At 40.6% G+C, this 27,937-nt stretch overlaps 2 protein-coding genes, 1 long non-coding RNA gene and 1 pseudogene across 8 annotated transcripts in view; 3 read left to right on the top strand and 1 right to left on the bottom strand.

Moving 5' to 3' along the window:
- The first annotated feature begins 234 nt into the window (after positions 1 to 234).
- Positions 235 to 16,412, top strand: ZNF780A (zinc finger protein 780A). Its single transcript, XM_053604343.1, has 5 exons — positions 235 to 319; positions 5,244 to 5,331; positions 6,509 to 6,635; positions 8,019 to 8,114; positions 16,250 to 16,412. The coding sequence occupies exons 2-5, from the start codon at positions 5,275 to 5,277 to the stop codon at positions 16,264 to 16,266; spliced, it is 297 nt and encodes a 98-aa protein (XP_053460318.1). The 5' UTR covers positions 235 to 319; positions 5,244 to 5,274; the 3' UTR covers positions 16,267 to 16,412.
- Positions 16,413 to 17,267: 855 nt separating this feature from the next.
- On the top strand, positions 17,268 to 22,218 carry LOC128596597 (zinc finger protein 781-like). The gene is given in 2 exon segments (XM_053606168.1): positions 17,268 to 18,095; positions 22,183 to 22,218. Coding segments are annotated over 2 exon segments (864 nt in total).
- A 1,145-nt stretch (positions 22,219 to 23,363) lies between these two features.
- Positions 23,364 to 27,937, bottom strand: part of LOC128595591 (uncharacterized) — a 29,668-nt gene continuing 25,094 nt past the window's right edge. For 5 of the 6 annotated variants that reach the window (XR_008382959.1, XR_008382956.1, XR_008382957.1 and 2 more), the window contains one exon: positions 23,885 to 25,439. This is a non-coding gene — a long non-coding RNA (uncharacterized LOC128595591). The other variant, XR_008382955.1, reaches the window with a different exon arrangement.
- On the top strand, positions 25,437 to 27,064 carry LOC128595586 (CCR4-NOT transcription complex subunit 7-like; annotated as a pseudogene).

Here is a 27,937-nt window from a genome sequence, read left to right as displayed (position 1 = left end):
CCCGGCCCACCACTCCCTCAGCTCAGGGTCTCACCCGCCGAAGTACTTGAAGGTTCGGGACTTCAAGCGGTCTGGCGACGCTGGAAAGGCCAACACCGCCCCCCGGGCGTAAATGCGCCTCAGCTTCCCGCGCTGGCTCCAGAGACGCGAGTCCGCGCGCGCCTGCGCCAAGCTAACCAGCAGCCCAGAAATGGACTACATTTCCCAGAAACCCCAGGGGCCGAGTGCGCCAGGACCCCGGGGGCCGCTGGTGGTGCGTTCCTGCTGGTCCAGCCACCCGCGGTGAGTTAGTCGCCGCCTGGAGAGAAGTCGGGTCTAGGTGAGAGGGGGCGGGACTCTTGGGTGTAGGGTGGAGGAGGCTGAGGCTGCAGCCCAAAGTGAAGTGCACCGAGGCTCGGACTTGGCGGGTCGTGTCCGGAGGGAGCCTAGGCCTGTGAGTGCGTGAGGAGCAGAGGAGGGGGATTGTGTGACCCAGTGTGACAGACTGTGTATGTGTGTGTACGCGTGCGACAGTGCGCCTGTCAGGGCTAGGTTGGGCCTCCGTGACGGTGGCTACAGTGTGAAGCTGAGATTTGTGCCTGACGCTTTGTTGTCACCGATCCTCTCCCCTCATGGTCCCTGATATCTACACAAAGCAGTGTCCCCAAGGGGAAAGTAAAATATTGAGCTCTAGGATGAAGGTTTTTGGCAAGAAGACACAGCCCTGGGTTTGAGATTGGACTTTTGAGTTAGACATGTCCCTGAAACAGAATCTTGTAATGACGTGATGGAAGGGTCCCCACTTGGAGGCGCTGTGTGGGCAGCCACATTTTTCAGAACCACAGCTTTCCCATCTGATCCTAGAAATCCGCTGTGAATTTGGAGTTTCCAGCTTCCCTCTCACTTCTGGTTATGTGTGTGACATCAGGGCAGATGTGGGCCTGGCGGGGATTAGGTTGCTCTGTATTCTAAGATAGGCCTGCTGTCTCATGATCTTCTTCTTCCCCAACCCCGCCTTTCGTCAAAGAAGGATCCTGAGAAGGAGGAAAAAATTGTGTACCACGTCTAAAAGTCCAAGGCCAGGTGAATGTATTTTTTCTCTTTGTTCCTAAAAGACACTTTTGTTCTTACTACATGGAAACATTTGCTTTTCTTTTTCTGAAATGTCCAGCGACCTATCCTAGGCCTTCCTTTCCAGTGAATCGATGGACCATGTGGATGGCCTCCAAATGCCCTTCTCCTCTTGTTCAAATCATTCCTCTGCAGTCATGTTTTATAATGGTAAAGAAATGATGGGTGGCGCTTGTGGCTCAGTGAGTAGGGCGCCGGCCCCATATACTGAGGGTGGCGGGTTCAAACCCAGCCCCCGCTGAACTGCAATCAAAAAATAGCCGGGCGTTGTGGCGGGCGCCTGTAGTCACAGCTGCTCGGGAGGCTGAGGCAAGAGAATCGCGGAAGCCCAAGAGCTGAAGGTTGCTGTGTGACATCATGGCACCCTACCGAAGGCAGTAAAGTGAGACTCTGTCTCTACAAAAAAAAAAAAAAAAAAAAAGAAAAGAAATGAATATCCTGGAGTCTAAAGTTAAAACTTTGTTTTATTGAGATTAATGGTTAGGTAGAAAAACATTATTGATATTCTTCAAAGACCTTATTTTAAAAGTATGACAGAATCAGAGAGATTTTGACTGGTGTCAGTAAGTGGTAACAATCATCTGCTTTGTAAGGATTTTAGGATTAGGAATGTGATTAGAAGTCGTGAGGATGGAAATCTGTGTGAATCTGAGCAGGGATTTTTCCAGGGAATCAATGAGTTGAGATTTATGTTTATAAGGAGTTAGTCATAAGAAAAGAAAGTACATATGAGGGAAGTCAAATATTAAGCTGTAGGATGAAGGTTCCCAGAAAGAAGTTACAAGGTAGAGTAATATAGTGAGGAACAATAATATTCAAATTTTAAATTGTATATGAATCTCAGTTACTAACATTGGAATTTAAAGATATATAAGGATTACATCTGAAATGATACTTCTGTTGATTATTCAGTGGATAAATAGAGGGAAATCACTGTTCTGTGTACTTTGGGCAAATTTTCTTTTTTTTTTTTTTGAGACAGAGTCTCACTCTGTCACTTTTGGTAAAGTATCTCTCTTTTTTTTTTTTTTTTTTTTTGTGATTTTTGGCTGGGGCTAGTTTTGAACCTGCCACCTCCGGCATATGGGACCAGCGCCCTACTCCTTGAGCCACAGGCACCGCCCGCTTCTATTGGTAAAGTATCATGGCATTAGAGCTCACAGCAACCTCAAACTCTTAGGCACAAGTGATCCTCTTGCCTCAGTCTTCCAAGTAGCTGGGACTACAGGCACCCTCTGCAATGCTCAGCTAGTTTTACAGATGGGTCTCATTGTTGCTCAGGCTGGTCTTGAACTCCTGAGTTCAAGCAATCCACCTGCCTCAGACTCTGGTGTAAGCCACTACACCCGGCCCAGACAAATTTTCTTATTTAAACTGTAGATGCTGCTCACCTGATTTGTGATCCATCAGAAAATAATCTTTTTTTTTTTTCGTTTTATTTCACAAATTTTCCTCTATTTCCCTTGAATCAGTGTCCCTTGCAGTCAGCACAACTACATTGTTCAGTCAAGCTTCCCACAGTCCATCATCACGTGTCTTCATGAAAAACAGGAACTTATGAATATGATGCATTTAACGAGTGTGGCAAACTTTTGCTTCCACAATGTTCATCTGAAAAAGTTTCAAATTATAGATACTGCAAGAAACCAGGAAAGCCCATGGAAGACTTAGTATCCAAGAGGGAAGTTACCCCCACCAAATATCCATTCCATACTTATTATTTTATTTGCATCTTTTTTTTTCCTTTCTTTTTTATTGTTGGGGATTCATTGAGGGTACAATAAGCCAGGTTACATTGATTGCAATTGTTAGGCAAAGTCCCTCTTGCAATCATGTCTTGCCCCCATAAAGTGTGACACACACCAAGGCATCAGAGAATAATCTTTTTTTTTTTTTTTTGTAGAGACAGAGTCTCACTGTACCGCCCTGGGATAGAGTGCCGTGGCGTCACACGGCTCACAGCAACCTCTAACTCTCGGGCTTACGTGATTCTCTTGCCTCAGCCTCCCGAGCAGCTGGGACCACAGGCACCCGCCACAACGCCCGGCTATTTTTTGTTGCAGTTTGGCCGGGGCTGGGTTTGAACCCGCCACCCTCGGCATATGGGGCCGGCGCCCTACTCACTGAGCCACAGGCGCTGCCATCAGAGAATAATCTTAATAGAGGAAAGGCCTTGTTGAATTGAAGATGAACGAACTGGTAGGCATTATTTATAATGGTCAATTTGTTTTCAATATGTTAAAAAATTATAAACATTATATTTTAGGCTTGGCGCCCGTAGCACGGTGGTTATGGTGCCAGCCACATCCACCAAAGTTAATGGGTTCGAACCCAGCCCAGGCCATCTAAAACAACAATGACAACTGCAACAAAAAGTAGCTGGGCATTGTGACAGGCACTGTAGTCCCAGCTAGTTGGGAGGCTGAGGCAAGAGAATCGCATAAGCCCAAGAGTTTGATGTGGCTGTGAGCTGTGACTCCACAGCACTCTACCGAGGGTGACATAGTGAGACTCTGTCTCAAAAAAAAAAAAAAATTATATTTTACTAGCACCCTGGGAGGCCTAGTGCTAGTATTATTTGTTACATAGTCTCTTTCAAGGTTATTCCTTAGTGTACTTTGTATATTTCTTAAAGTTTTTAGATTATCTTATGCTTTTCCTCCAAGTTCAAGAGAAGACTTTTAAAAGGGAAGGGCTTTCTCTTCTAAAATGAAACAAATACATTTTTTTGGCCTCTGTGTGTGTATGTATGTACTTTTTTTCTTTACTTATTTGTGTATGTATGTATTTTTTGTGTGTGTATGTGTATTTTTTACAAAGGTAATCATTTTGTATGTTCTGATTTCTAACATTATCTTTCTATTTATAGTATATCCTGGATACTTTCCACATCCTTTAAATTATTTTCTTCAACTTAGTACAGTATTTAATATCTACTTAATATTCTTTTACATAGATGATCTGTAATTTACTTAACAAGTCACCTGTTGCTGGATTCAGAATGCTGAACTCTTGCTATCACTGGATGTGCTTATTTCACATGTTTACAATCATTTACTTTAGGCAGTCCCAGAAGTAGGTTTCTCATACTTCTACATGCCATGTTCTAAGGTTGTACAGAGCTATAGCATCTACAATTTCCTCATGTTGCTGTTCATATGGCATATCATTAGTCTTTTAAATCTGCCAGTAATAACTCTAAACTGATTTTTCTTTATTTCTTTAACAAGTATCCCCTTTGGTAAATGATATGTTCCTATTTTTAGTGAATTGCTCAGGTTTCACTGGAAGAAATCCTAGGCTTCAGAGGCAAAAGCCAGAGTTGAAAGAGAATTGGCTTTATGTTTAGAGAAATGTAGATTCAAAACACAGCTCTGCCTCTTACTAATTGTGTTTAGGCAAGGGACTTACTATGAGCCTCCATTACCTCATCTGTTGAATGGGGTTACCTATGTCACATGATTAAATGTTAGTATGGGAAAGGGGTCTTCATGTGAAAGATCCTAAAATAATCTATTTTTGTTGTTAGCTGGCAACCATAGCCTTAATTCACACTTCCCCAGCCTTGATTTTGAGAGTCTATGGTAATCAGAGACTTCAGGCTTGGGAGACTGTAGATGATCCTGATTAGAAGATAGAGATGGGTTGGAAACAGAGTTCTGGGGGTGGTGGTGGTTATTCTGGGAAGTACAGTTTTGCAGGAGGAAAGGCTGCCTGCTGTTTTCTTTCTTCACGTCTGAGGGAGTCCAGGCATATTCCTAAGCCATGGATGATGTTCAGGTTCAGATGGGGTGGCCCCTTCTCAACCCTAAAGTGAGCACAGACAGAAGAGGATCTGCTCAGGGAAGGACTTAAAAGTTGAGGCTCAGCCACAGATCAGCATCATCAGAGATGGGTTGGTCCAGAGAGCCTTCTGGTGGAGTGCCTGGTCTAGCTCCATGCAGGAAGCCTCTGCTGTGTATCTACACGGACATGGATGGATCCTCGTGGTAGAGGGAAGACTTGGTCCGTTGTCTCCACCAGTTTGTATGGGGTTATAGTAGAAATGAAGGAAAAACAGGATCATATTAACTTAAGTCATTCTGGGAATTCTGAGACACACCTGGTCTCAAAGTTCCTTGTTCCTCCCCCAGCCCTGGCTTCTCTGGATGCTATGCTTCTCCAATGGAGGAAGCCCAAGGGGAACTGACAAGTTCATGCAGTTCTAAAACCATGGCCCATGTAAGTTTGTAATTGTGTTCTTTGAAATACTGTGTTTTTAAATTTATGTGATCATTTTTATTATCCTGAGACTTCCTTCCTAAGCCACCCCTGTTGGTGAACTTGCTTTCCAATTACTCCAACCACAATTAAGGATGCTGCCAGGCAGCCTCATGTCCTCCACATTTGAGCCGCTTTTCTCTTGCCTGTACTCACCTATTCATCACGCATCTGTCTGCCTCATCTTCTCTCAGGAGCATTGATGGAGCAGTGAAAGGTAAAGTACCTCAAGGGAAATATCCTAGCATCTGTCATCAGAGGCATGGTGGCATAGAGATGATGGTCCCAGTGACTCCACAGACCTGAGCTTGAAGGTGATAGGGTGGAATTTGGTGTTGAGTGTTTTCCCATCCCAGGTGACTCTGGCACTGTCTTCCATGTTAGCCTCAGAAGAAGAGGTGAGAAATCATGCATTGAGAGGCTTAGAGGACTAAGTTTGAGTGTGATTGGGCCTGTACCAGGGGATCCCTGGGGGGCAAAAAATAGGACAAAAATTCAGTTTTGTGGTGGAGGAGGTTGTGCTGGTTTCCCGTGACATTAGTGTCATTATGGATCATTCTACATCAGTGTCCTCTATCTTAGGAATAAGGCAACCATTCCAGAGGGACAGTAGTGAGATTAGGTAGGAAAATCCTCTAGATCCCTAATGATGAATAAAAATAGGCTCCCAGGATCGGGGAAGACCTTAAACATTTTGTTCCACCTAAATGCCTAAAACTTCGGATATATCCCAAAGAGGGATGTTAGTTTGCATGATATGAACCTGGGTTTCAGTGAAATCACATGATGTCAACAAGTCCTATTCTCTAAAATAGACATTTTAGAGTACTTTGGGAGAAAAATTCTTTTTAAAAAAATTCCTTGATGATAAGAGGGGATGATGAAACTCACATTTATTCAGAACTTAAGATTCAGGCATATAACAGGCAGTGTGCTTATTTATGCTATTTTGTTTAATTTGCATCAAAAGCATATAAACACCCTACTTCGTAAACACGAGTTTCCTTATTCTCCCATACATGTTATAGGACTGAGCCCCAGTTTACTTGCTTGCTATATTGCTTTTCTGCAAAGCAGTTTTCCATCTTGAAAACATGTTAAAAAAATTTTTTTATAATGTGTAGATTTGTCATTTCAGGTATCCTTGGCATTCACGGATGTGGCCATAGACCTTTCCCAAGAGGAGTGGGAATGCCTGGACCCTGCACAGAGAGACTTATACAAGGATGTGATGTTGGAGAACTATAGCAACCTGGTCTCACTGGGTAAGGCAGCTGCCCAGAGACTTTACAGGCTGTTTTCTGGAATATCAGCTTTCTGCACTGTTGAATTTCAGAATTTTGTTTAAAGAAGCCAACTGAATTTTTGGCCTTTATTTCTAAAGATATGGTTTAAACATTGTTAGGGTGAAAATAGGCACCTGAGTTAAACATCTTCATCTTCCTCATCTTTCTGTGGCATTCACTCTTCTCTGGCCCTTCCTGTTACTGCCTGTTTTTCTAAATGATTCTCATATTTGAATCATGCAATATTTTAAGAGAAACTAGATTTCCTATAATGTATATACTCAGAATTCCTATATTCCTGTAGCTGCTTCTGTTGATGTCTGGCCCACCTGTGAGAGAAAAGCTAGTCTCAGGGTTCTGGTTTTCTTTAGTTATCAAAAGAGCCTCTATGAATTATATACAGTGATAGATTGAGTTAACAAATATTCATTTAAAATTTAAATAGACACACCTCATACTAGAAGAGACAATCTCTTTAGCTTGCTTTGTGGTTGAAAGTTACAGTCTGTGAATTTTGCATTTTCCATTAAAGAATATCTCAGGAAGAACATGGAAGTGTTTTAGGAAATTTAGATTTCTCCTAGCAAAATAGTAGCATCTACAACAAAACTATACTTTATACTAGACATCCTTTTAAGCCTTCACGTATATTAATTCATTTAATTCTCACAATAACCCTGTGAAGTAGATAATATTAGTCTCATTTTGCATTTGATAAAAGTGCAATGTGGCTCGGCGCTTGTAGCACAGTGAGAGCACCAGCCACATACAGCAAGGGTGGCGGGTTCAAACCCAGCCCAGGCCAGCTAAAAAACAACAATGACAACTACAACAAAAAAATAGCCGGGCATTGTGACGGGCGCCTGTAGTCCCAGCTACTCGGGAGGCGGAGGCAGGAGAATTGCTTGAGCCCAGGAGTTGGAGGTTGCTGTGAGCTGTGATGCCACAGCACTCTACCCAGGGCGGCAGCTTGAGGCTCTGTCTCAAAAAAAAAGATAAAAGTGCAATGCATGGAGGGTAAGTAACTTTTCAAGGTCTCACAGCTGGTAGGTGGCAGAAGATTTGACTCCAGGCCATGGGAGTCCAGAGTATGTGCTTGCAACCCCTCTCTATACTGCCTTTAAAAGCAAAGCAGACCTTTCCCTCCTTTATCTAGTCTCTGTAGTCCTATAATCCTGAGCCCATCTTAGTGTGAATATTCTTCAATGGTCTTCTTTACTGTGAAGGCTTTGTCAGGTACTGTTTTGACCCATAGTTTATTATAAATGTAACCAAGTCTGAATTAAGTCATTTGAGGTTATGTTTGTTTTGGGTGTGTTTTCAGTTTTTTCTATAACGTGTTGTATCTTTTCTCACGAGCAGGATGTACCATTCCTAAGCCAGATGTGATTACTTTATTGGAGCAAGACAAAGAGCCCTGGGTGGTAATGAGGGAAGGGACAAGGAGTTGGTACACAGGTGAGTGACGACAAATCAGGCAGGGGAAAGCCATCACAAGTTATGGCCCACTGGGGCTGGGAGGAGGCACATCCTGAGATATTCCTTGGGAAGTTCCATTCAAAGGCCTAGGGCCTATGGAGAAAGGGCCTAAAACCTGGGAGACATTAAAGTTCTCTCAACATGAGCTACCAAAGGAACTTTACCCAACCATTGCCTGTTTCTCTGCTGTCATCTTCCCCTCCCATATCAAAGAGGAGTTGCCTGCTTTCTTCCCCTTTGACAACCATTATACCAGGTTCTCTTTTACATTTAGATTAATATTCATTTCTCCATTGCCCAAAATTGTTTAACCCAACAAGTATTTCCTGTTTACCTAACCTAAGCCAGGCACTGTGCCAGAGTCTAGGTGCTATTGGTATACATTCCTATTGTCATAGAGATGTTGATATCATAGTAAGAGAAATGTAGTAAATAAGTAAACAGGTAATACCAGGTTTTGATATGTGTTGTGAAGAAAATTAGGGAGGGTAAGGTAAGAAAGTTGGGGAACTGGTAGGGCATTTAGATAAGATTGGGAAAGGCCATTCTGAGTGATGACCTTTGAACCAGAGATGAAGTAAGGTTTCAGGCCATGTGAATATTGAAGAAGAGCATTCCATGCAGAATAAACTGCAAATGCAAGGGTTCTGAGATCAAGTGTTATCTGTATTTATTCCCAAAGCAGGTGATGCCAACTGATTTGAACAAACATGTACAATTATTTTTGTGTTCATATTTTCATTTGTTTTGGGTTTTCATTTCTCTTGGGAATATATAGAAGTGGAATTACTGAATCATAGGACAAATGTATTTTCTTAATCATATATAGATACATATAATTTACATAATATAAAAATGCACCCATCTTAAGTGTCAACCTTTATAACTTAAACAGTTTTATTGAAGTGTAATTGGTATACATTAACTGCAAATATTTAAAGCATAAAATTTGTTAATTTGAAATGTATATTGTAAAATAATTACACAATCAAAATAATTGTCATCTCCAAAATCAATCCCTCTGTAATACCATTCTCTGCCCTTTGCCCAGATAACCACTGATCATCTCTCTGTCACTACAGATTAGTTTTCATTTGCTAGAATTCTGTATGAATGGAATCATACCTGATTTTTTATTTACCTTCATTCACATAGCATAATTATTTTGAAATTCAGCCATGTCACTGCATGTATCAGTACTTTTTTTAAATTGTTGAGTAGTATTCCATTGTATAGATGTACCACAATTTGTTTACCAATTTACTCATATATGCACATTGAGTTATTCTCAGTATTTGGCTATTGCAAATAAAGCTGCTACAAAAATTCATGTAAAAGTCTTTGTAGAGACATAGACTTTCATTTATCTTAGGAAAATATCTGGAGTGGGCTGAGGAGATCATATGTTAAATATATGTTTGAATATTTCAGAAACTGCTGCACTGTTTATGAAAGTGGTCATACCATTTTATGAGAATTACAGTTCTTCCATATTCTTGCCAGCACTCGGTATGGTTAGCATTTTTTATTTATTTACTTTTAGATAGTGTCTCACTGTGTTGCCCAGGCTAGAGTACAGTGGCATCATCATAGTTCACTGCAACATCAAATTCCTGGGCTCAAGTAATCCTGCTGGCTCAGCCTCCTGAGTAGCTGGGACTATATGTTCGAACCATCACGCCTGGCTTATTTTTCTGCTTTTTGTATAGAAAGGGTCTTGCCGTGTTGCTCAGTCTGGTCTCAAATTCCTGGCCTCAGGTGATCCTCTTGTGTTGACCTGCCAAAGTGCTAGGATTATAAGCATTAACTATTTTGCCTAGCCTGATCTTTCTTTCTTCCTTTCCTTTCCTTTCCTTTTCCTTTTTCCTTTCCTTTCCTTTCCTTCTCTTCTCTCTCTCTTTTTTTCTTTTCTTTCTCTCAGAGTCTCATTTTATTGCCCTCGGTAGAGTGCTGTGGCATCACAGCTCACAGCAACCTCCAAATCCTGGGTTTAGGCAATTCTCTTGCCTCAGCCTTCTAAATAGATGGGAGTACAAACGCCTGCCAGAACGCCCAGCTATTTTTTTTTGTTGTTGTTGGTGCAGTTTGGCTGGGGCTGGATTCGAACCCGCCACCCTCGGTATATGGGGCTGGCGCCCTACCCACTGAGCCCTGGTGCTGCCCTGGTCATCCTTTTTAATATTAGCTACACTAATATTTGTATAGTGGTGTCATGTTGTGGTTTCAATTTTTGTTTCCCTAATGCCTAATAATCTTGAGCAATTTTCTTCTTTGCTTAATTTCTCACCCACGTATCTTCTTTGGTGAAATGTCTATTAGAATCTTTTATGCTTTTTTTTTTTTTTTGAGACAGAGTCTCACTACGTTGCCCTAGGTAGAGTGCTGTGGTGTCACAGCTCACAGAAGCCTCAAACTCTTGGGCTTAAACAAGTCTCTTGCCTTAGCCTCCCAAGTAGCTGGGACTACAGGCGCCCGCCACAACGCCCAGCTATTTTTTGTTTGTATTTGTCCTTGTTTGGCAGGCCTGGGCCAGGTTCAAACCCGCCAGCTCCAGTGTATGTGGCTGGCACCCTAGCCGCTGAGCTACAGGCACCGAGTCTTTTTATGCATTTTTTTTTTTTTTTGTAGAGACAGAGTCTCACTTTATGGCCCTCGGTAGGGTGCCGTGGCATCACACAGCTCACAGCAACCTCCAACTCCTGGGCTTAAGTGATTCTCTTGCCTCAGCCTCCCGAGTAGCTGGGACTACAGGCGCCCGCCACAACACCCAGCTATTTTTTGGTTGCAGTTCAGCAGGGGCCGGGTTTGAACCCGCCACCCTCGGTATATGGGGCCGGCGCCTTACCGACTGAGCCACAGGTGCCGCCCCTTTTTATGCATTTTCTAATTGAGTTGTTTGTTTCCTTATTATTGCGTTTTGAGAATTCCTTATGTATTCTGGATATATCTATAAGTCCTTTATCATATATATGGTTTACAAAGATTTTCTCCCATTATTTGGCTTATCTTTTTATTCTCATAACAGTATCTTTTGAATAGTAAGCTCTTAAAGTTCAGTTTATCACTTTTTCCTTTACTGGATCCTCTTTTCAGTATCTAAGAAATCATTGCCAAACATAAAAATTTTGTTTTCTTCTAGAAATTTTATAATTTTTGGCTTTTACTTTTGTATATCAATTGTACACAAACTCTCCCAGAAACTTTAAGGAAAAATTTCCAGACTCATTGTATAAGGCCAGCCTTACCCTGATTCCAAAACCAGACAAAAACTTGAAAGAAACCTACCATCAATATCCTTCATAAACACAGATGCAAAAATTCTAATCAAAACTTTAGCCATTTGAATCCAACAATTTATGAAAACAATGGTGCTTGCTGGTTTTCCTAAGTTTGTAGACTCATCACTCCAGGCTCTGCCTCATCTTCAGAGCACCTACTCTTAGATGCCTGATGTCAATCTCCCTCTGCCTCACTCCTAAAAGTACGTCTGCTGTGGATGATCAATAACATCATAAAGACTTTTTTCCAAGTTAGGTCACATTCACAGACTCTGGGAATTAGGACTTAGACATTTCTTTTGGGGGGCTAGTAGTGAACATCTAGAAATAAAGGTTTTTATTTTCGTCCTTTCTGATTTTTATATTATTGTCTTTGTCTTACTCTACTGACCAGGACCTGCGATATAATTATTAATATTTTTTAAAAGACAGGGTCTTGGGCGGTGCCTGTGGCACAGTGAGTAGGGCTCCAGCCCCATATACCAACGGTGGCTGATTCAAACCCAGCCCTGGCCAAACTCCCAACAAAAAAATAGCTGGGCGTTGAGGCAGGTGCCTGTAGTCCCAGCTACTCAGGAGGCTGAGGCAAGAGAATCACCCAAGTGCTATGAGCTGTGACGCCACGGCACTCTACCGAAGGCAATAAAGTGAGATTCTGTCTCTAAAAAAAAGAGAGAGAGAGAGAGAGACAGGGTCTTGCTCTGTTATCCAGACTAAAGTGTAGTGATGCAATCATAGCTCACTTTAATTTCTAACTCCTGAGCTTAAGCAATCCTCCTGCCCTTACCTCTCAAGTAGCTAAGACTACATGCATGCACCATCATACCTGGTCAATTTTTTTTAATTTTACTTTATTTTTGTGGAGACAGGGTCTCACTCTGTTGCCCAAGCTGGTCTTGAACTCTTCACCTCAAGTGATCCTCCCACTTCAGTCTCCCAAAATGCTAGGATTGTAGGTGTGAGCCACCATGCCTAGTCTGCAGTATAATTATTAACTAGCAGTGAGTTTGAGCATCTGTGGGTTGAGTGAATAATAATAAAACTGAACTGATGCTCTCAAAATAAAATAGGTCAGTACTTCAGTTGAGATAGGGACAAGGAAAAGCAACAATGGCTATATACAGAATGGAACGTAAAGTTTTGGAGATACCTAATGTTCAGTGTAACAATAGGTAATTGGAGAACCCTGAAATATAAAAATGACATTTTTCCATTTGTATTTTTGACTAAGCAATCTTGGATGTGCATTTTTTTTCGTTCAAGGGAAGTGATATAGGAAAGAATATATTTAATTGCTGTACTTGGATAAGAAAGTTTGGAATCAAGGAGATATATTCATAAATATGTTCTAATTTGGGGAAATTCAGTATTATCATATTTAGCTGTCTTCCTTGCTGTCATTTGTAATATTTACTTTTATTATCTTCTTGAATCCAGTGGTTTATTCTACAGGTATTCGAAACATCCTATGTGTATTAGAGGTTGTTATTCAATGGCCGGAATGGAAATAGATAGTATCTATACTTATGGAATTGGAGGCATAAGAAAATGTACAGAACAAGAAATGAAAAAATTAGTGAACATATAATTGAGAAAGTCCACATAACTAGGTGTTGCAACATGGACTGGAGGCCAAGCACAGTGGCTCACGCCTATATTCCTAGCATTCTAGGAGGCCGAGGTGGGTAGATTGCCTGAGCTCACAGGTTCCAGACCAGCCTGAGCCTAAGCGAGACCTTGCATCTAAAAATAGCCAGGCATTGTGGTGGGTGCCTGTAGTCCCAGCTACTTGGGAGCCTGAGGCAAGAGAATCACTTGAGACCAAGAGTTTGATATTGCTGTGAACTGTGACACCACAGCACTCTACCGAGGGCTACAAAGTGAAACTCTGTCTCAAAAAAAAAAAAAAAAAAGAACTTGGACTGACTTAAATATTGTCAGCTGGGATACCATTCTGACAAAACAACATTTACCCTGAGACTTTAAGGGTGAAAAGGAGCCAGCCATACCAAGAACCAGTCAGAGGATTCCTGGGAGAGAAAGCAGTCTGTAAAATTCCTTAAGATTTAGTAAAGGTTGTTGCATTTTATAGGATCTGAAAGCATTCTTTGTGGTAGACTATTGAAAACAAAGAGAACAGTACCTTGCACAAATGTTACAGACAAGTGCTTTTTATCCGTTGTACTGTTTGTACTTTATTCTAAGGAAAAGAGAAACTTTTAGGAAGAGAATTAGGTACAGGTTCTCAGAATGATTTGCATCAAAATCATCTGATAAAAATGGTCAAAAACGCACATATCTAAGAATTGCCCCTAAAGATTTTGATTAAGTTTGTCTCGTCTGGTGTGTATATTTGATTTGGAGCAGTATATGTAAGAAACTCTTCTAAATCCATCCTAAATATGAGGACTACTGATTTAACCTATTCCCCTACTCACCTACTGTACCCTTTTAAGAAGTCACATTTTCTTTCTTTCTTTCTGTTTTTTTTTTTTTTTTTTTTTGTAGAGACAGTCTAATTTTACCCTCGGTAGAGTGCCATGGTGTTACAGCTCATAGCAACCTCCAACTGGGGCTTAGGCGATTCTCTTGCCTCAGCCTCCCAAGTAGCTTGGACTACAGGCACCGGCCACAATGCCCGGCTATTTTTTTGTTACAGTTTGGCTGGGGCTGGGTTTGAACCCGTCACCCTCAGTAAATGGGGCTGGTGCCTTACCCACTGAGCCACAGGCGCTGCCCACATCATTTTCTGATATCTTTGCACTTTCTTTCAAATTTCATAACAATAGGTTGGGCATGGTGGCTCACACCTGTAATCCTAGCACTCTAGGAGGCTGAGGCAGGTGGATTGCTTGAGCTTAAGTGTTCCAGACAGGCCTGAGCAAAAGCAAGACCCGATCTCTTCTAAAAATAGAAAAACTGAGGAAAGAGGATCACTTGAGTCCAAGAGTTGGAGGTTGCTGTAGGCTATATAACACTGCGGCACTGTGCCCACAGTGACAGCTTGAGACTCTGTCTTGAAAAAAAAAATTTCATAACAATAATTTAGAGTTCTCTAAGCCAGGAGCTAGCTAACTACAGCCCATGTACCAAATAGCTCACTGCCTGTTTTTGCAAGGCTCATGGCTCATGAGTTACAACTGTTTTTTTTTTTTTTCTTTGCAGTTTTTGGCTGGGGCCAGGTTTGAACCCACCACCTCCGGCATATGGGGCCAGTGCCCTACTCCTTTGAGCCACAGGCGCTGCCCACTATTTTTTACCTTTTTTTTTGAGACAGAGACTCATTATCTTGCCCTAGGTAGAGTGCCATGGAGTCATAGCTTATAGCAACCTCAAACTCCTGGGCTTGAGCAATCCTCTTGTCTTAGCCTCCCAAGTACCTGGGTCTACAGGCACCCACCCCAATGCCCAGCTAGTTTTTCTATTTTTAGTAGAGATGGAATCTGATCTCAAGCAATCTGCCCAGGTCAGCCTCACAAAGTGCTGGGATTACAGATGTGAGCCACCACACCCAGCAGGTTTTTACATTTTTTTTTTTTTTAAGACAGAGTCTCACTATGTTGCCCTTGGTAGAGTGCCATGGTGTCACAACTCATAGCAACCTCAAACTCCTGGGCTTAAGTGATTCTCCTGCCTCAGCCTCCCAAGTAGCTGGGACTACAGGGACCTGCCACAATGCTGGGCCATTTTTTGGTTGTAGATGTCATTGTTTGGCAGGCCTGGGCTGGGTTTGAACCCGCCAGCTCCAGTGTCCTAGCCACTGAGCTACAGAAACCAAGATGGGTTTTTACATTTTTTTAATGGTTGAAAAATTCAAAAGTAGAATAATATTTTGGGTCATGTAAAAATTTTTTGAAATTCAAATCTCAGTATATATAAACAAAATGTTGTTATAACACAGCCATGCTCATTCAATTACATATTGTGTATGGTTGCATTTGTGGTATAACAGCAGAGCTGAATAATTGTGACAGAGACCATATGCCCTATAAGACCTAAAATATTTATTATACTATCTGGTCCTTTACATAAAGGTTCGTTGACCCCTGATCTAAATCTTTTACTTCTATTTTTTTTTTTTTTGAAACAGAGTTTTGCTTATTAACCCTCAGTAGAGTGCTGTGCAGTCTGTCACAGCTCACAGCAACCTCCAAATCCTTGGGCTTAGATGATTCTCTTGCCTCAGCCTCCCGAGTAGCTGGGATTACAGGCGCCCACCACGACGCCCGGCTATTTCTGTTGTTGTTGCAATTTGGCCGGGGCTGGGTTTGAACCCACCACCCTTGGTATATGGGGCTGGCGCCCCACCCACTGAGCCACAGGTACCACCCTACTTCTATTTTTTTTAAATGTTAATTTAATTTAATTTAATTTATTTATTTTGAGACAGAGCCTCAAGCTGTCACCCTGAGCGAAATAGCTGTTGCCCTGTGGTGTCACAGCAACCTCCAACTCCCGGGCTTAAGCAATTCTCTTGCCTCAGCCTCCCAAGTAGCAGACTACAGGTGCCCGCCACAACTGGCTATTTTGTAGTTGTAGTTGTCATTGTTGTTTGGCAGGCCCAGGCTGGATTCAAACCCACCAGCTCTGGTGTATGTGGCAGGTGCCTTAGCCACTTGAGCTATAGGGGCTGAGCCAAAATCTTTTACTTCTAATGTGTATTATTTCAGTTTGTCTACTATAAGATGGAACCTCCACATCCCACATAAAAATAACATTACAGTATTTGTTTGCTTTTCTTTTTTTTTTTATTTTGCAGATTTGGAGTGCGAGTATGCCACCAAGAATTTATTTCCAGAAAAGGATGTTAATGAAATATATTTATCTCAATTGCAGACAGTAGAAAAATGTAAAACCTACACCCATGAGGACACCATTTTCAGAAATGATTTGCAGTGCAAACATGAATTTGAGAGACACGAGGAACATCAGATGGGATGTGTTAGTCAAATGATAATCCAAAAACCAGTATCTTTTCCTCTACATGAGAAAATTCATACTAGAGAGAAATTATATGATTGTAAGGAATGTAGGAAGGCCTTTAGGCAACAGTCATACCTTATTCAACATCTGAGAATTCATACTGGTGAGAGACCCTATAAATGTGTGGAATGTGGAAAGGCCTTTTATCGAGTGGGAGATCTCAGAGTACATCAGACAATCCATGCTGGGGAAAGACCTTATGAATGTAAAGAATGTGGGAAGGCCTTTAGACTTCATTATCACCTTACCGAACATCAGCGAATACATTCTGGTGTAAAACCCTATGAGTGTAAGGAATGTGGAAAAACCTTTAGCCGAGTTAGAGACCTTAGAGTACATCAGACAATTCATGCAGGGGAGAGACCTTATGAATGTAAAGAATGTGGGAAGGCCTTTAGACTTCATTATCAGCTTACTGAACATTTAAGAATTCATACTGGTGAGAGGCCTTATGAATGCAAAGTTTGCGGAAAGACCTTTAGGGTACAACGACATATTAGTCAACATCAGAGAATTCATACTGGTGTAAAACCCTATAAATGTAACGAATGTGGAAAGTCCTTTAGTCATGGCTCCTACCTTGTTCAACATCAGAAAATTCATGCTGGCGATAAACCCTATGAATGTAAAGAATGCGGTAAGTCCTTTAGTTTTCACGCAGAACTTACTCGACATCATAGAATTCATACTGGTGAGAAACCCTACGAATGTAAAGAATGTGGAAAGGCCTTTCGTCTTCAAACAGAACTTACTAGGCATCATAGAACTCACACTGGTGAGAAACCCTATGAATGTAAGGAATGTGGGAAGGCCTTCATTTGTGGATATCACCTTACTTTGCATCTGAGAACTCATACCGGTGAGATTCCCTATGAATGTAAGGAATGTGGAAAAACCTTCAGTAGTCGTTATCATCTTACTCAACACTACAGAATCCATACTGGTGAGAAACCCCACATATGCCATGAATGTGGGAAAGCCTTTCGTCTCCAAGCAGAACTCACCCGACATCACAGAATTCATACTTGTGAGAAACCCTACGAATGTAAGGAATGTGGAAAGACTTTTATTCGTAGCAATCAACTTATTTCACACCAGCGAATTCACACCAATGAGAATACCTACGAATGTAAAGAATGTGGGAAGATTTTTAGTCGGCGCTATAATCTTACTCAACATTATAAAATTCACACTGGTGAAAAGCCCTACAAATGTAAAGAGTGTGGAAAGGCCTTTCGTTTTCAAACAGAACTTACTCAGCATCACAGAATTCATACTGGTGACAAACCCTATCAATGTAAGGAATGTGGGAAAGCCTTTATTCGTAGCAATCATCTTACTCAACATCACAGAATTCATACTGGTGAGAAACCCTATGAATGTAAGGAATGTGGGAAGACCTTTAGTCGTCACTATCATCTTACTCAACATCACAGAATCCATACTGGTGAGAAACCCTATACATGTAATGAATGCGGAAATGCTTTTATTTGTAGTTATCAACTGACTTTACATCAAAGAATTCACACTGGTGAGATTCCTTACAAATGTAAGGAATGTGGAAAGACTTTTAGTCGTCGGTATCATCTTACTCAACATTTTAGACTCCATACTGGTGAGAAACCTTATGGGTGTAAAGAATGTGGGAATACTTTTCGTCTTCAAGCAGAACTTACTCGTCATTACACAATTCATACTGGTGAGAAACCCTATAAATGTAAGGAATGTGGGAAGGCCTTCAGTGTTAATTCAGAACTTACTCGGCATCACAGAATTCATACTGGTGAAAAACCCTATAAGTGTAAAGAATGTGGGAAAGCCTTTATTTGTAGTGATCAACTTACTTTACATCAGAGAAATCATATTAATGAGGAAACACTATGCATAATGTAAAAGAATACAATGGCTTTTTGAATGCCTTTTACAATAGCAGATAATTTATAATTTAAGAATTTTTACTTGTTTGGGAACATGTGGGAATCCCTTTTGCTTCATGCTCACAGTTGAACAGAAATAGCATTACATCTTAATTCAAAGAATCGAAAAAGTGTAGCATCACTCAATATTGAGTTAAACTTTAGCAGTTGATACTGGTGCAGTGCACGTCAAACCATCAAGGACTTTTTTTTCTTCTGCAAGCTGTTGTTAAACATTTGTTCTGTAAAATGCAGTAATATTGTATTACCACAAAAAATGAAATGGAAGGAAAAACAGACACACAAAATAAAAGCCCTGGTTGAATTTAACTGAAGTAAATTAGCTTTTCTCAAGTAAAAGTTTCATCATACTTGCTCTCATTGTCTGTACCTTAACTCCTTGCAGTCCAAAAGCAAACAATTTGTGGACAGTGTCAGCACATGGACCAAACTTTATACAGCACCATCACAGAAAAAAATGATTCTGTTTATATAATGAGTGTGGGAGAGACTAGAGCCATGATACATCAATTTTTTTTTTTTTTTAATCTCACTCTGTCACCCTGGGTAGAGTGCCAGGGCATCATAGCTCACAGCAATCTCAAACTCCCGGGTTCAAGCCCTCTTCTTGCCCAGCCTCCCCAGTAGCTGGGACTGCAGGCACCCAACACAACACTGGCTAGTTTTTCTATTTTTAGTAGAGACAGGATCTTGCGTTTGCTCAGGCTGGTCTCAAACTCCTGAGCTCAAGCAATCCACCTGCCTCAGCCTCCCAGAATGGTAGGATTACAGGTGTGAGCCACTGTGCCCAGCCTTCATGGCACATCTTTGCTGTAATTCTCATAATTCCATCTCTGCCCTTGTGATACTTCGCAATATCCTTCTCTGTGCCTTGGTTTTAAAATGGTAATAATAATACCTTCCTTATAGTAATTTTGTGATGAAATGCTGATACAAAATAAAACCTTTAGCAGAGTATTTGACACACAGGATGTGTTCAATAATACTTTTATCACTAGTGATACCATTCATAAATTCATGTGAAAGGAAGAATTCGTTGATGTAAGGAGTTTGTAAAAAACATCTATTACCTTTCATACTTTACTTACATTTGGATAAATAATTGTGGATAAAGTCCAATAAAATAAACTCCCTCTTCTAAAATCAGAATTCATCTCTGAAAATTCATGTGAGAAAGAAATCTCTATATATGATGAATACGAAGATTCTAAGAGTGAAGATTATATGACAGCTTTTGAGGAATCACGGAGAGCTGTAATACTTCTTGTAATCCAAAAAGCAGATCTGTTACTCTTAGTTATTTTGAAGTGTATCCTTGTATTGTGTACATTAGGCATTCAACTTCTACATTCATTCACTTGGTGTAGCAGAATGTGCTTTCCAAAGATGGCCATACCAATATATCCCATTGTACATGTTCAGCTTACAATGTAATACTGACCTACGCTCATGAAGAGATAAGGATCATGGTCCTTCCTTTTCAATCTGGGCAGGCAGGCCTAAGTTTATGGCAGAAATGACACTATGTGATTTCCAAGACTAAGTCATAAAAGGCAATAAAGCGTCTGCCTAACCCACTTGGGACATTTATGAAACCCAACTACCATGCTATGAAGATGTCACATTCTGCTTTTCCTGCCCACAACTTGTGATGTTAGAAACTAATGATCAAAAAACTATTGTCCACTTATAAAACTTAAAAGAACAGTACAATGAACACTGGTATGTTCTCTCTAGATTCAGCAATTGTTTTTTTTGTTTTTTTCTGAAACATTGTCTCAAGCTGTTGCCCTGAGTAGAGTACTATGGCATCATAGCTCACAGCAACCTCCAACTCCAACTCTTGGAATCAAGAGATCCTTTTGCTTCAGTTTTTCTATTTTAGAAAAACTTGCTTTTGCTCAGGCTGGTCTTGAAATGGTGAGCTCAAGCAAGCTACCTGCCTTGGTCTCCCAGAGTGCTAGGATTATAGGCATGAGTCACTGGGCCCGACCAGCAATTGTTAATATATTGTCATACTTAGTTTCCGTCTATGTAAGATTTACGTATTTTTTACTGTAGTATTTGAATAAAAATTATACACACCATGATGTTAACTCTCCTAATAACAACGGCTGCCTTCTACTCAATTACTATATAGCCTCACACCTAAGTAGATTAACAATAATTCCATAATCTGTAATCAGTCCTTTTTTTCTCAGTTTGTGAATGATGATTTTCATGGTTATTTTTAAAATTCAGGAAGGAAAATAAGTTCATAAATTGCATTTGGTTATGCATTGTTAGTCTCTTTTTAAAAAAGAACACCCCTTTATCTTAAATATTTATTGTTGTCAAATTTTAAGCCTTTTTAATTTTGTGAAAGCAAAAAGTGGTAACCTAATAAACACGTGTATATGTAAAAATAAAAAAGAAGAACACCCTTACTCCCACCACCCTCCAGCAACTTTCTTCCACTATTGACTTTTTAAGAGTTCAAAATAGTTGTTTTGTAGAGTGTCACATTCTGGATTTTTATCATTGTTTTAGTCAAAGCATTTTTATTATTTAATTTTTTATTAAATCATAATTGTATATGTTTATGGGGTACAATGTGATGATTTGATATACAATATGGAATGCTTAAATCAAACTGATTAACATAACCATCACCTCACTTATTTTTTATGGTAAGACATTTATAATTTACTCTTAGTTATTTTGAAGTGTATCCTTGTATTGTGTACATTAGGTGTTCAAAGTTTGTTTTTGTTTTTGAGACACAGTTTCACTATGTTGCCTTGGGTAGAGTGCCGTAGTATCACAGATCATAGCAACCTCAAACTCTTGGGCTTAAGAGATTCTCTTGTCTCAGACTCCAAAGTAGCTGAGACTACAGGCGCCCACCATAATGCCTGGCTGTTTTCTTGTTGCAGTTGTCATTGTTGTTTCAGCTGGCCAGGGCTGGGTTCGAACCACCAGCCCTGGTGCATGTAGCGGGCGCCAAACCCATTCAAAATAAGTGTACCTTTATCCCCAGTAATTCCCATGAACTGCAGTAGAGAGCCAATTAAGTAGAGATTAAATATTTTGGCAAGATTACTCAATAGGAGATATTATATTTTAATTTGTAACCCATCGGTGGCATATAATGTCATATTATACCACTTTCTTACTCTATATTCATTCACTTGGTGTAGCAGAATGTGGTTTCCAAAGATGGCCATACCAGTATATCCCATTGTACATGTTCAGCTTACAATGTAATATTGACCCACGCTCATGAAGAGATAAGGATCATGGTCCTTCCTTTTCAATCTGGAAGGCAGGCCTAAGTTTATGGCAGAAATGACGCTATGTGGGCTTGGTGCCTGTGGCTTAAGTGGCTAAGGTGCCAGCCACATACACCTGAGCTGGCGGGTTCGAATCCAGCCTGTGCCCGCCAAACAATGATGGCTGCAATAAAAAAAATAGCTGGGCGTTGTGGCGGGCGCCTGTAGTCCCAGCTACTTGGGAGGCGGAGGTAAGATAATGACTTGAGCCCAGGCATTAGAGCTTGCTATGAGCCTGTGATGCCACAGCACTCTACCCAGGGTGACAGCTTGAGGCTCTGTCTCAAGAAAAAAAAAAAAATAAGAAATGACACTATGTGATTTCCAAGACTAAGTCATAAAAGGCAATACAGCTTCTGCCTAACCCACTTGAGACATTTATGAAGCCTAACTACCATGGTATGAAGATGTCAAGTAACCACACAGAAAAGCTAAGTAAACTTGTCTGACTACAGCCCTAGTTTAAGTCCCAAGTGACAGCCTGCATCAAGTACTGAGCGTGTGAGGGTATGAGCCTTCAGGTGATTCTAATCCTTAGCCTCAAGGCATCCCAGCTGCTGCCAAGTGGAGATGAGCTTTCCTACATGAGACTGCCAAATTGCAGATTCCTGAGTAAAATTGTTTTAAGCCACTAAATTTGGAAGCAGTTTGTTACCATGGGGTAGATGAAAGACTTCCTTAGTATGGTAATCAGCAGGTTTCTCTATTATAAAGTTAAATATTTCTTTCAATTTAGTAAGCAATCTGTAGAGTAGTACTTCGGCATCTTGGAAATCTAAGATCACCAATAATACTATAACACTAAAGGGAAAATTAATTAGAAATGAATGATGATATCCTGCATTGTGATGTGGCCAAACCGTTTTCCTTAGTAAAAAATTTATACCTGTTAATTTGTTCAGGAAACAAATATCGAGAGCCAGCACTTTGTATCTCCTGTTCACCCCCAGCAGTTAATACTATCTCTTTAACAAATGAATCACTGATAAACTGTTAAAGAATAGATAAGCATTCAACTCAAGAAAACTAGGGGGAAATATACTAAGCCAGTTAAAAGAAAAACGTGATGATGGCTCAGTGCCTATAGCTCAGCAGCTAGGGTGCCAGCCACATACAGTGGAGCTGAATCCAGCCCGGCCCGCCAAACAATTATAACTACAACTAAAAAATAGCCGGGCGTTATGGCAGGCGCCTATATTTCTAGCTACTTGGGAGGCTGAGGCAAGAGAATCACTTAAATCCAAGAGTTTGAGGTTGCCGTGAGTTGTGATGCCACAGCACTCTACCCAGGGTGATAGCTTGAGACTCTGTCTCAAAAAAAAATTTTTTTTTTCAGCATCCTTTTTGGGCGATGCCCATAGCTCAGTGGGTAGGGCACCAACCACATACACCGAGGCTGAGCCACAGGTGCCACCCAACTGCAGAACTTCTAAATGATCAGAATACTTATTCAAAGGCGGGTTCCAACCTGGCCCAGGCTGCTAAACAACAATGACAACTGCAATAACAACAACTACCAAATAGCTGGACATTGTGGCGGGCACCTATAGTAGCAGCTACTTGGGAGGCTGAGAAAAGAGAATTGCCAAAGCCCAAGAGTTTGAGGTTGCTGTGAGCTGTGACACCACAGCACTCTACCCAGGGAGACAGCTTGAGATTGTCTAAAAAAAAAAAAAAAAAAAAGAAAAGAAAAGAAAAAAGTGATGATAATTAAAAGGCGTTAATGAATTTGAAAACAGATTTATTTATGGCTTTGTGAAAAACATTAGTACTTGGTTTTGGTAATTCTAATCAAGGGAGGGAGATAAAATTACAGAATTGTGAATGATAGCGGGATGTGACTACAGATATTTTAAATTACTATTTTATGGGACATATTCCAATATATTTGACAATCTAGAGAGAATATATTATTTCCTACAAAGACTTTTTCCAGAAAGATAAAATGAAAATTTAGTCCAAGATCCCCCTCTTTAGAACAATGCTTATGGGAGGCACCTGTGGCTCAGTGAGTAGGGAGCCGGCCCCATATGCCGAGGGTGGCCGGTTCAAACCCAGCCCCGGCCAAACTGCAACAAAAAAATGGCCGGGTGTTGTGGCGGGCGCCTGTAGTCCCAGCTGCTCGGGAGGCTGAGGCAAGAGAATCGTGTACGCCCAAGAGTTGGAGGTTGCTGTGAGCCATGTGACGCCAAGGCACTCTACCCCAGGGCGGTACAGTGAGACTCTGTCTCTACAAAAAAGAACAATGCTTAATGTTTGACAGTATTTCAATTAAAAAACAAAACAAAACAAAACAATAACAGTGGCCAGGCATGGTGGCTCACACCTATGATCCTAGGCCAGAGTGGGTGGACTGATTTCAGTTTGAGACCTCATCTGTACTAAAAATAGAAAAACTAGTCAGGTGTGGTGGTGGGCACCTGTAGTCCCAGGTACTCAGAAGGCTGAGGCAGGAGGATCTCTTGAGTTCAAGAGTTTGAGGTTGCATGACATCATGAGCTCTATGCAGGGCGACAGAAACTGTTTCAAAAAATAAATAAATAAAAATTAAAAATAAAGTGATTTTTTTTGCAGACAAGGTTCTGCTCTGTTGCCCAGGCTAGAGTACAGTGGTGTCACCATAGTTCAATGTCAACCTAAAACTCCTGGTCTCAAGCAATCCTCCCCCTTCAACCTCTCAAAGTGCTCAGAGGACAGGCATGAGCTGCCTCACCCAGCCTTACCAAAAAATTTGAGGAGGTAAACATCAAAATTTTGCTACCTCTCTCCACACCGATCATATAATCTTCATAACGCAATAGATGAAGATTGCTCTTAAAAGCTAAAAATGTAAGTGAATTTCATTTTGAAGATAACTGCAGAAATTCTTTTTTTTTTTTTTTTTTTTGTAGAGACAGAGTCTCACTTTGTCGCCCTGGCGTCACAGCTCACAGCAACCTCCAACTCCTGGACTTAGGCGATTCTCTTGCCTCAGTCTCCCGAGTGGCTGGGACTACAGGTGCCCACCACAAGCCTATTTTTTTGGTTGCAGTTTGGCCAGGGCCGGGTTTGAACCCGTCACCCTCGGTATATGGGGCTGGCGCCCTACCCACTGAGCCACAGGTGCCACCCAACTGCAGAACTTCTAAATGATCAGAATACTTACTCAAAGCATAGTAAAAGAACTAAGCAGAATGATTTATTTATTTACCTGGACTATCTAGGGATTGATCTAATAATTCAGATAAATGATGGGAAAGAACTTAATTAGTCCAAGTATTGTCAAGATCCAATTTCTTGGTTTTTCTTAGCTTTAAGTAAAGTGTGGCTTAAATTGGATATGATGACTTCCTCAAAGCTTAACATTGAGCACAATTTTTCCCATCTTTCAAATCAAGGTATATCTTACCACTGTTAACAGCGTCTTAGAATACTTTCAGTCAGGTGGCAGTCATCAAGCAGTTTTGTGAAAAGCCTTCCTAAGAATAAAAAAGCACCAGCACCACCAGGACACCAGGACGTCCGAAAAGCGACTGCGCAGCACGGGGCGGCGTAGCTCCCGCCAGGCTCTCCCCTTGGCTGGGTGGGAGGTGTCTATGGGGCACCCACTTCCGCCGAGTGCTGTCTCTGTGACCAGGAGTAGAAGCGCGAGCTCAACGACACAAGTACATAAATAAAAGACAAAAAATTTTATGAAAAAAATCTTCAACAAGTATAACATTCTGATGCTTGGCATCTAGGCTCCCTTGTGCCCTCGCTATGCCAGCAGCAACTTTAGATCATAGCCGAAGAACTTGTGAAGTTTGGGCTTGCAACCTAGATGCAGAGATGAAGAACATTCGTCAAGTTATTTGAAAATATAATTACGTTGCTATGGACACCGAGTTTCCAGGTGTGGTTGCAAGACCCATTGGAGAACTCAGGAGCAAGGTTATCAGTACCAACTATTGCGATGTAATGTTGACTTGTTAAAGATAATTCAACTAGGACTCATTTATGAATGAGCAAGGAGAATATCCTCCAGGAACTGCAACTTGGCAATTTAATTTTAAATTTAATTTGAAGGAGGACATGTATGCCCAGGACTCATTTAGAATAAGAGGAAGGAATTGAGACCCAGTACTTTGCAGAACTCCTTAGGACTTCAGGAGTGGTCCTCTGCCAAGGAGTCAAATAGTTGTCATTTCATAGTGGTTATGACTTTGACTATTTAATCAAAATCCTGACCAACTCTAACTTGCCTGAAGAACTTGACTTCTTTGAGATCCTTCAACTATTTTTCCCTGTCATTTATGATGTGAAGTACCTCATGAAGAGCTGCAAAAATCTTAAAGGTGGATTACAAGAAGTTGCTGAACAGTAAGAGCTGGAATGGATAGGACCACATCAGGCAGGATCTGATTCATTGCTCACAGGAATGGCCTTTTTCAAAATAAGAGAAATGTTCTTTGAAGATCATATTGATGTTGCCAAATGTTGTGGTCATTTGTATGGCCTTGGTTCTGGTTCATCCTATGTACAGAATGGTACAGGGAATGCACGTGAAGAGGAAGCGAACAAGCTGTCATGATATGAAATAGGCTTTTTTTTTTTATTTGAGCTACACACATGCTTGTGTATAGGTTTTACGTCTGGCTGAATCCTTGGACAGCACCCTTCTTTTTTCATTTTTATAGCCCATTTTATTTTCTACTTTTCAGTGCTAAGTACGACCGCTCCTAACTCAGATCTTAGTAAGTAGAAATGTATTCAGGTTAAATTTGGCCTTAATATCTTTATTAGTGTGTGTAACGTGGAGTGGGGAAAGCTCTACCATACTGAATATTTTCTTTAACTTTACCTACTTGAGCTTGGCTTATTTTTTCCCTTTTCCTAAATTAACTAGGACTGACTATAATTTATTTCTCCGTTTCATGTCTCTCCCATTCTCCAGGAGCTTTAGCTATTTGAGATTGTGGACCATCAATTTTGCAGTTTAGAGAGTGATTCTGACTCAAATCCTCTATTTTGTCAGAAATTTTGGTTTTCCTTGCTCTTAGCTGGAGAAATGACCATCTGCCAACTTCATACAGTATTTACTTGTTTTTGACCCACAGAATATAGCACACTCAGCAAGACTAACACAAAGACAAGAAACTACTGAGGAGCTTAGTAACTGCTGTTGCTCTGCGTGGTGTTTAATCTTCCCAAGCACATCCAGTGTCTGTCAGTTTCTAACTGGCAAGTGTAGGCGGCTCTGTGACTGAAGAATTTTCAAAACAGCTTTACAACCTTCAGGAAAAATTGCTTGTGACTGGATGTTTATATCTGCCTGGAAACTAGTACTCAAGATGTTGAAGCTACAGTTATTTTATGATAGCACACTTTCTTTAATTGCTTCTTTTTATTCCATCACTGTTTGCTCTTGCTTTTTATTTTATAGCCATACTTATGATGCTCTTGGTTTGTTGATTATATGAATCAATTTTATTAAAATCAAAGATAACCATCATTAGGTATATTTTGTACCAAATTAAATTAGAAGACAAAAAATTGTGCTTTCATAGTTGCTCCATAGATCAATGGAAAGATTTGGTGCAAAACAATACAATATATATATATATATATTCATATATATCTTATTAAAATTACCTGAGGAGTGTAATGCTTGTTTTTTTTTGTGTGTGAATATCTTTGCAATCTAGTTTATATACATTGACAAAAGAGACTGAGAAATATTTAGCCAGGCAGAATATGTGACCAGACCAGAGCATGTGTAGGAAGACTTTTTGGTAGTTATTAACTCTGCCCCGAAATGATGGACTTTAGGTTATAATGTGTGTTACTACACTTCAATCGGTAATATTAGCAACTCTCCAAATGTTAGGCTTATTGGTTTGTTTCCTTTGTATATTCTTTGTTCATCATATAATGCTCTAACTGGGTGGTCCTTTTTAAACAAAACATTGGGTGGCACCTGTGGCTCAAGGAGTAGGGCACCAGTCCCATATGCTGGAGGTGGCGGGTTCAAACCCAGCCCCGGCCAAAAAAAAATCACAAAAAAAAAAAAAAAATTGGGGGCGGCACCTGTGGTCAAGTGGATAGGGCGCCGGCCCCATATGCCGGAGGTGGCAGGTTCAAACCCAGCCCCGGCCAAAAAAAAAAGAAAATATAAACAAAACATTATTTGCAAAACAGAGGGTATTGTTTTTAAAGCTTTTGTAAATAAAGGCTTCAAAAATGTTTTCTTATTAAAAAAAAACACTAGCATATATATTATATATATATAGTATTATATATGTAGGGGTGTGTGAATATATAAAGTTGAAATTGTT

Source organism: Nycticebus coucang, chromosome 10, assembly GCF_027406575.1.
Source record: "Nycticebus coucang isolate mNycCou1 chromosome 10, mNycCou1.pri, whole genome shotgun sequence".
Classification (NCBI taxonomy): Eukaryota; Metazoa; Chordata; class Mammalia; order Primates; family Lorisidae; genus Nycticebus; species Nycticebus coucang.
The sequence above is the reverse complement of the archived record's forward strand: the minus strand, read 5'-3'. Positions and strand labels throughout refer to the sequence as shown.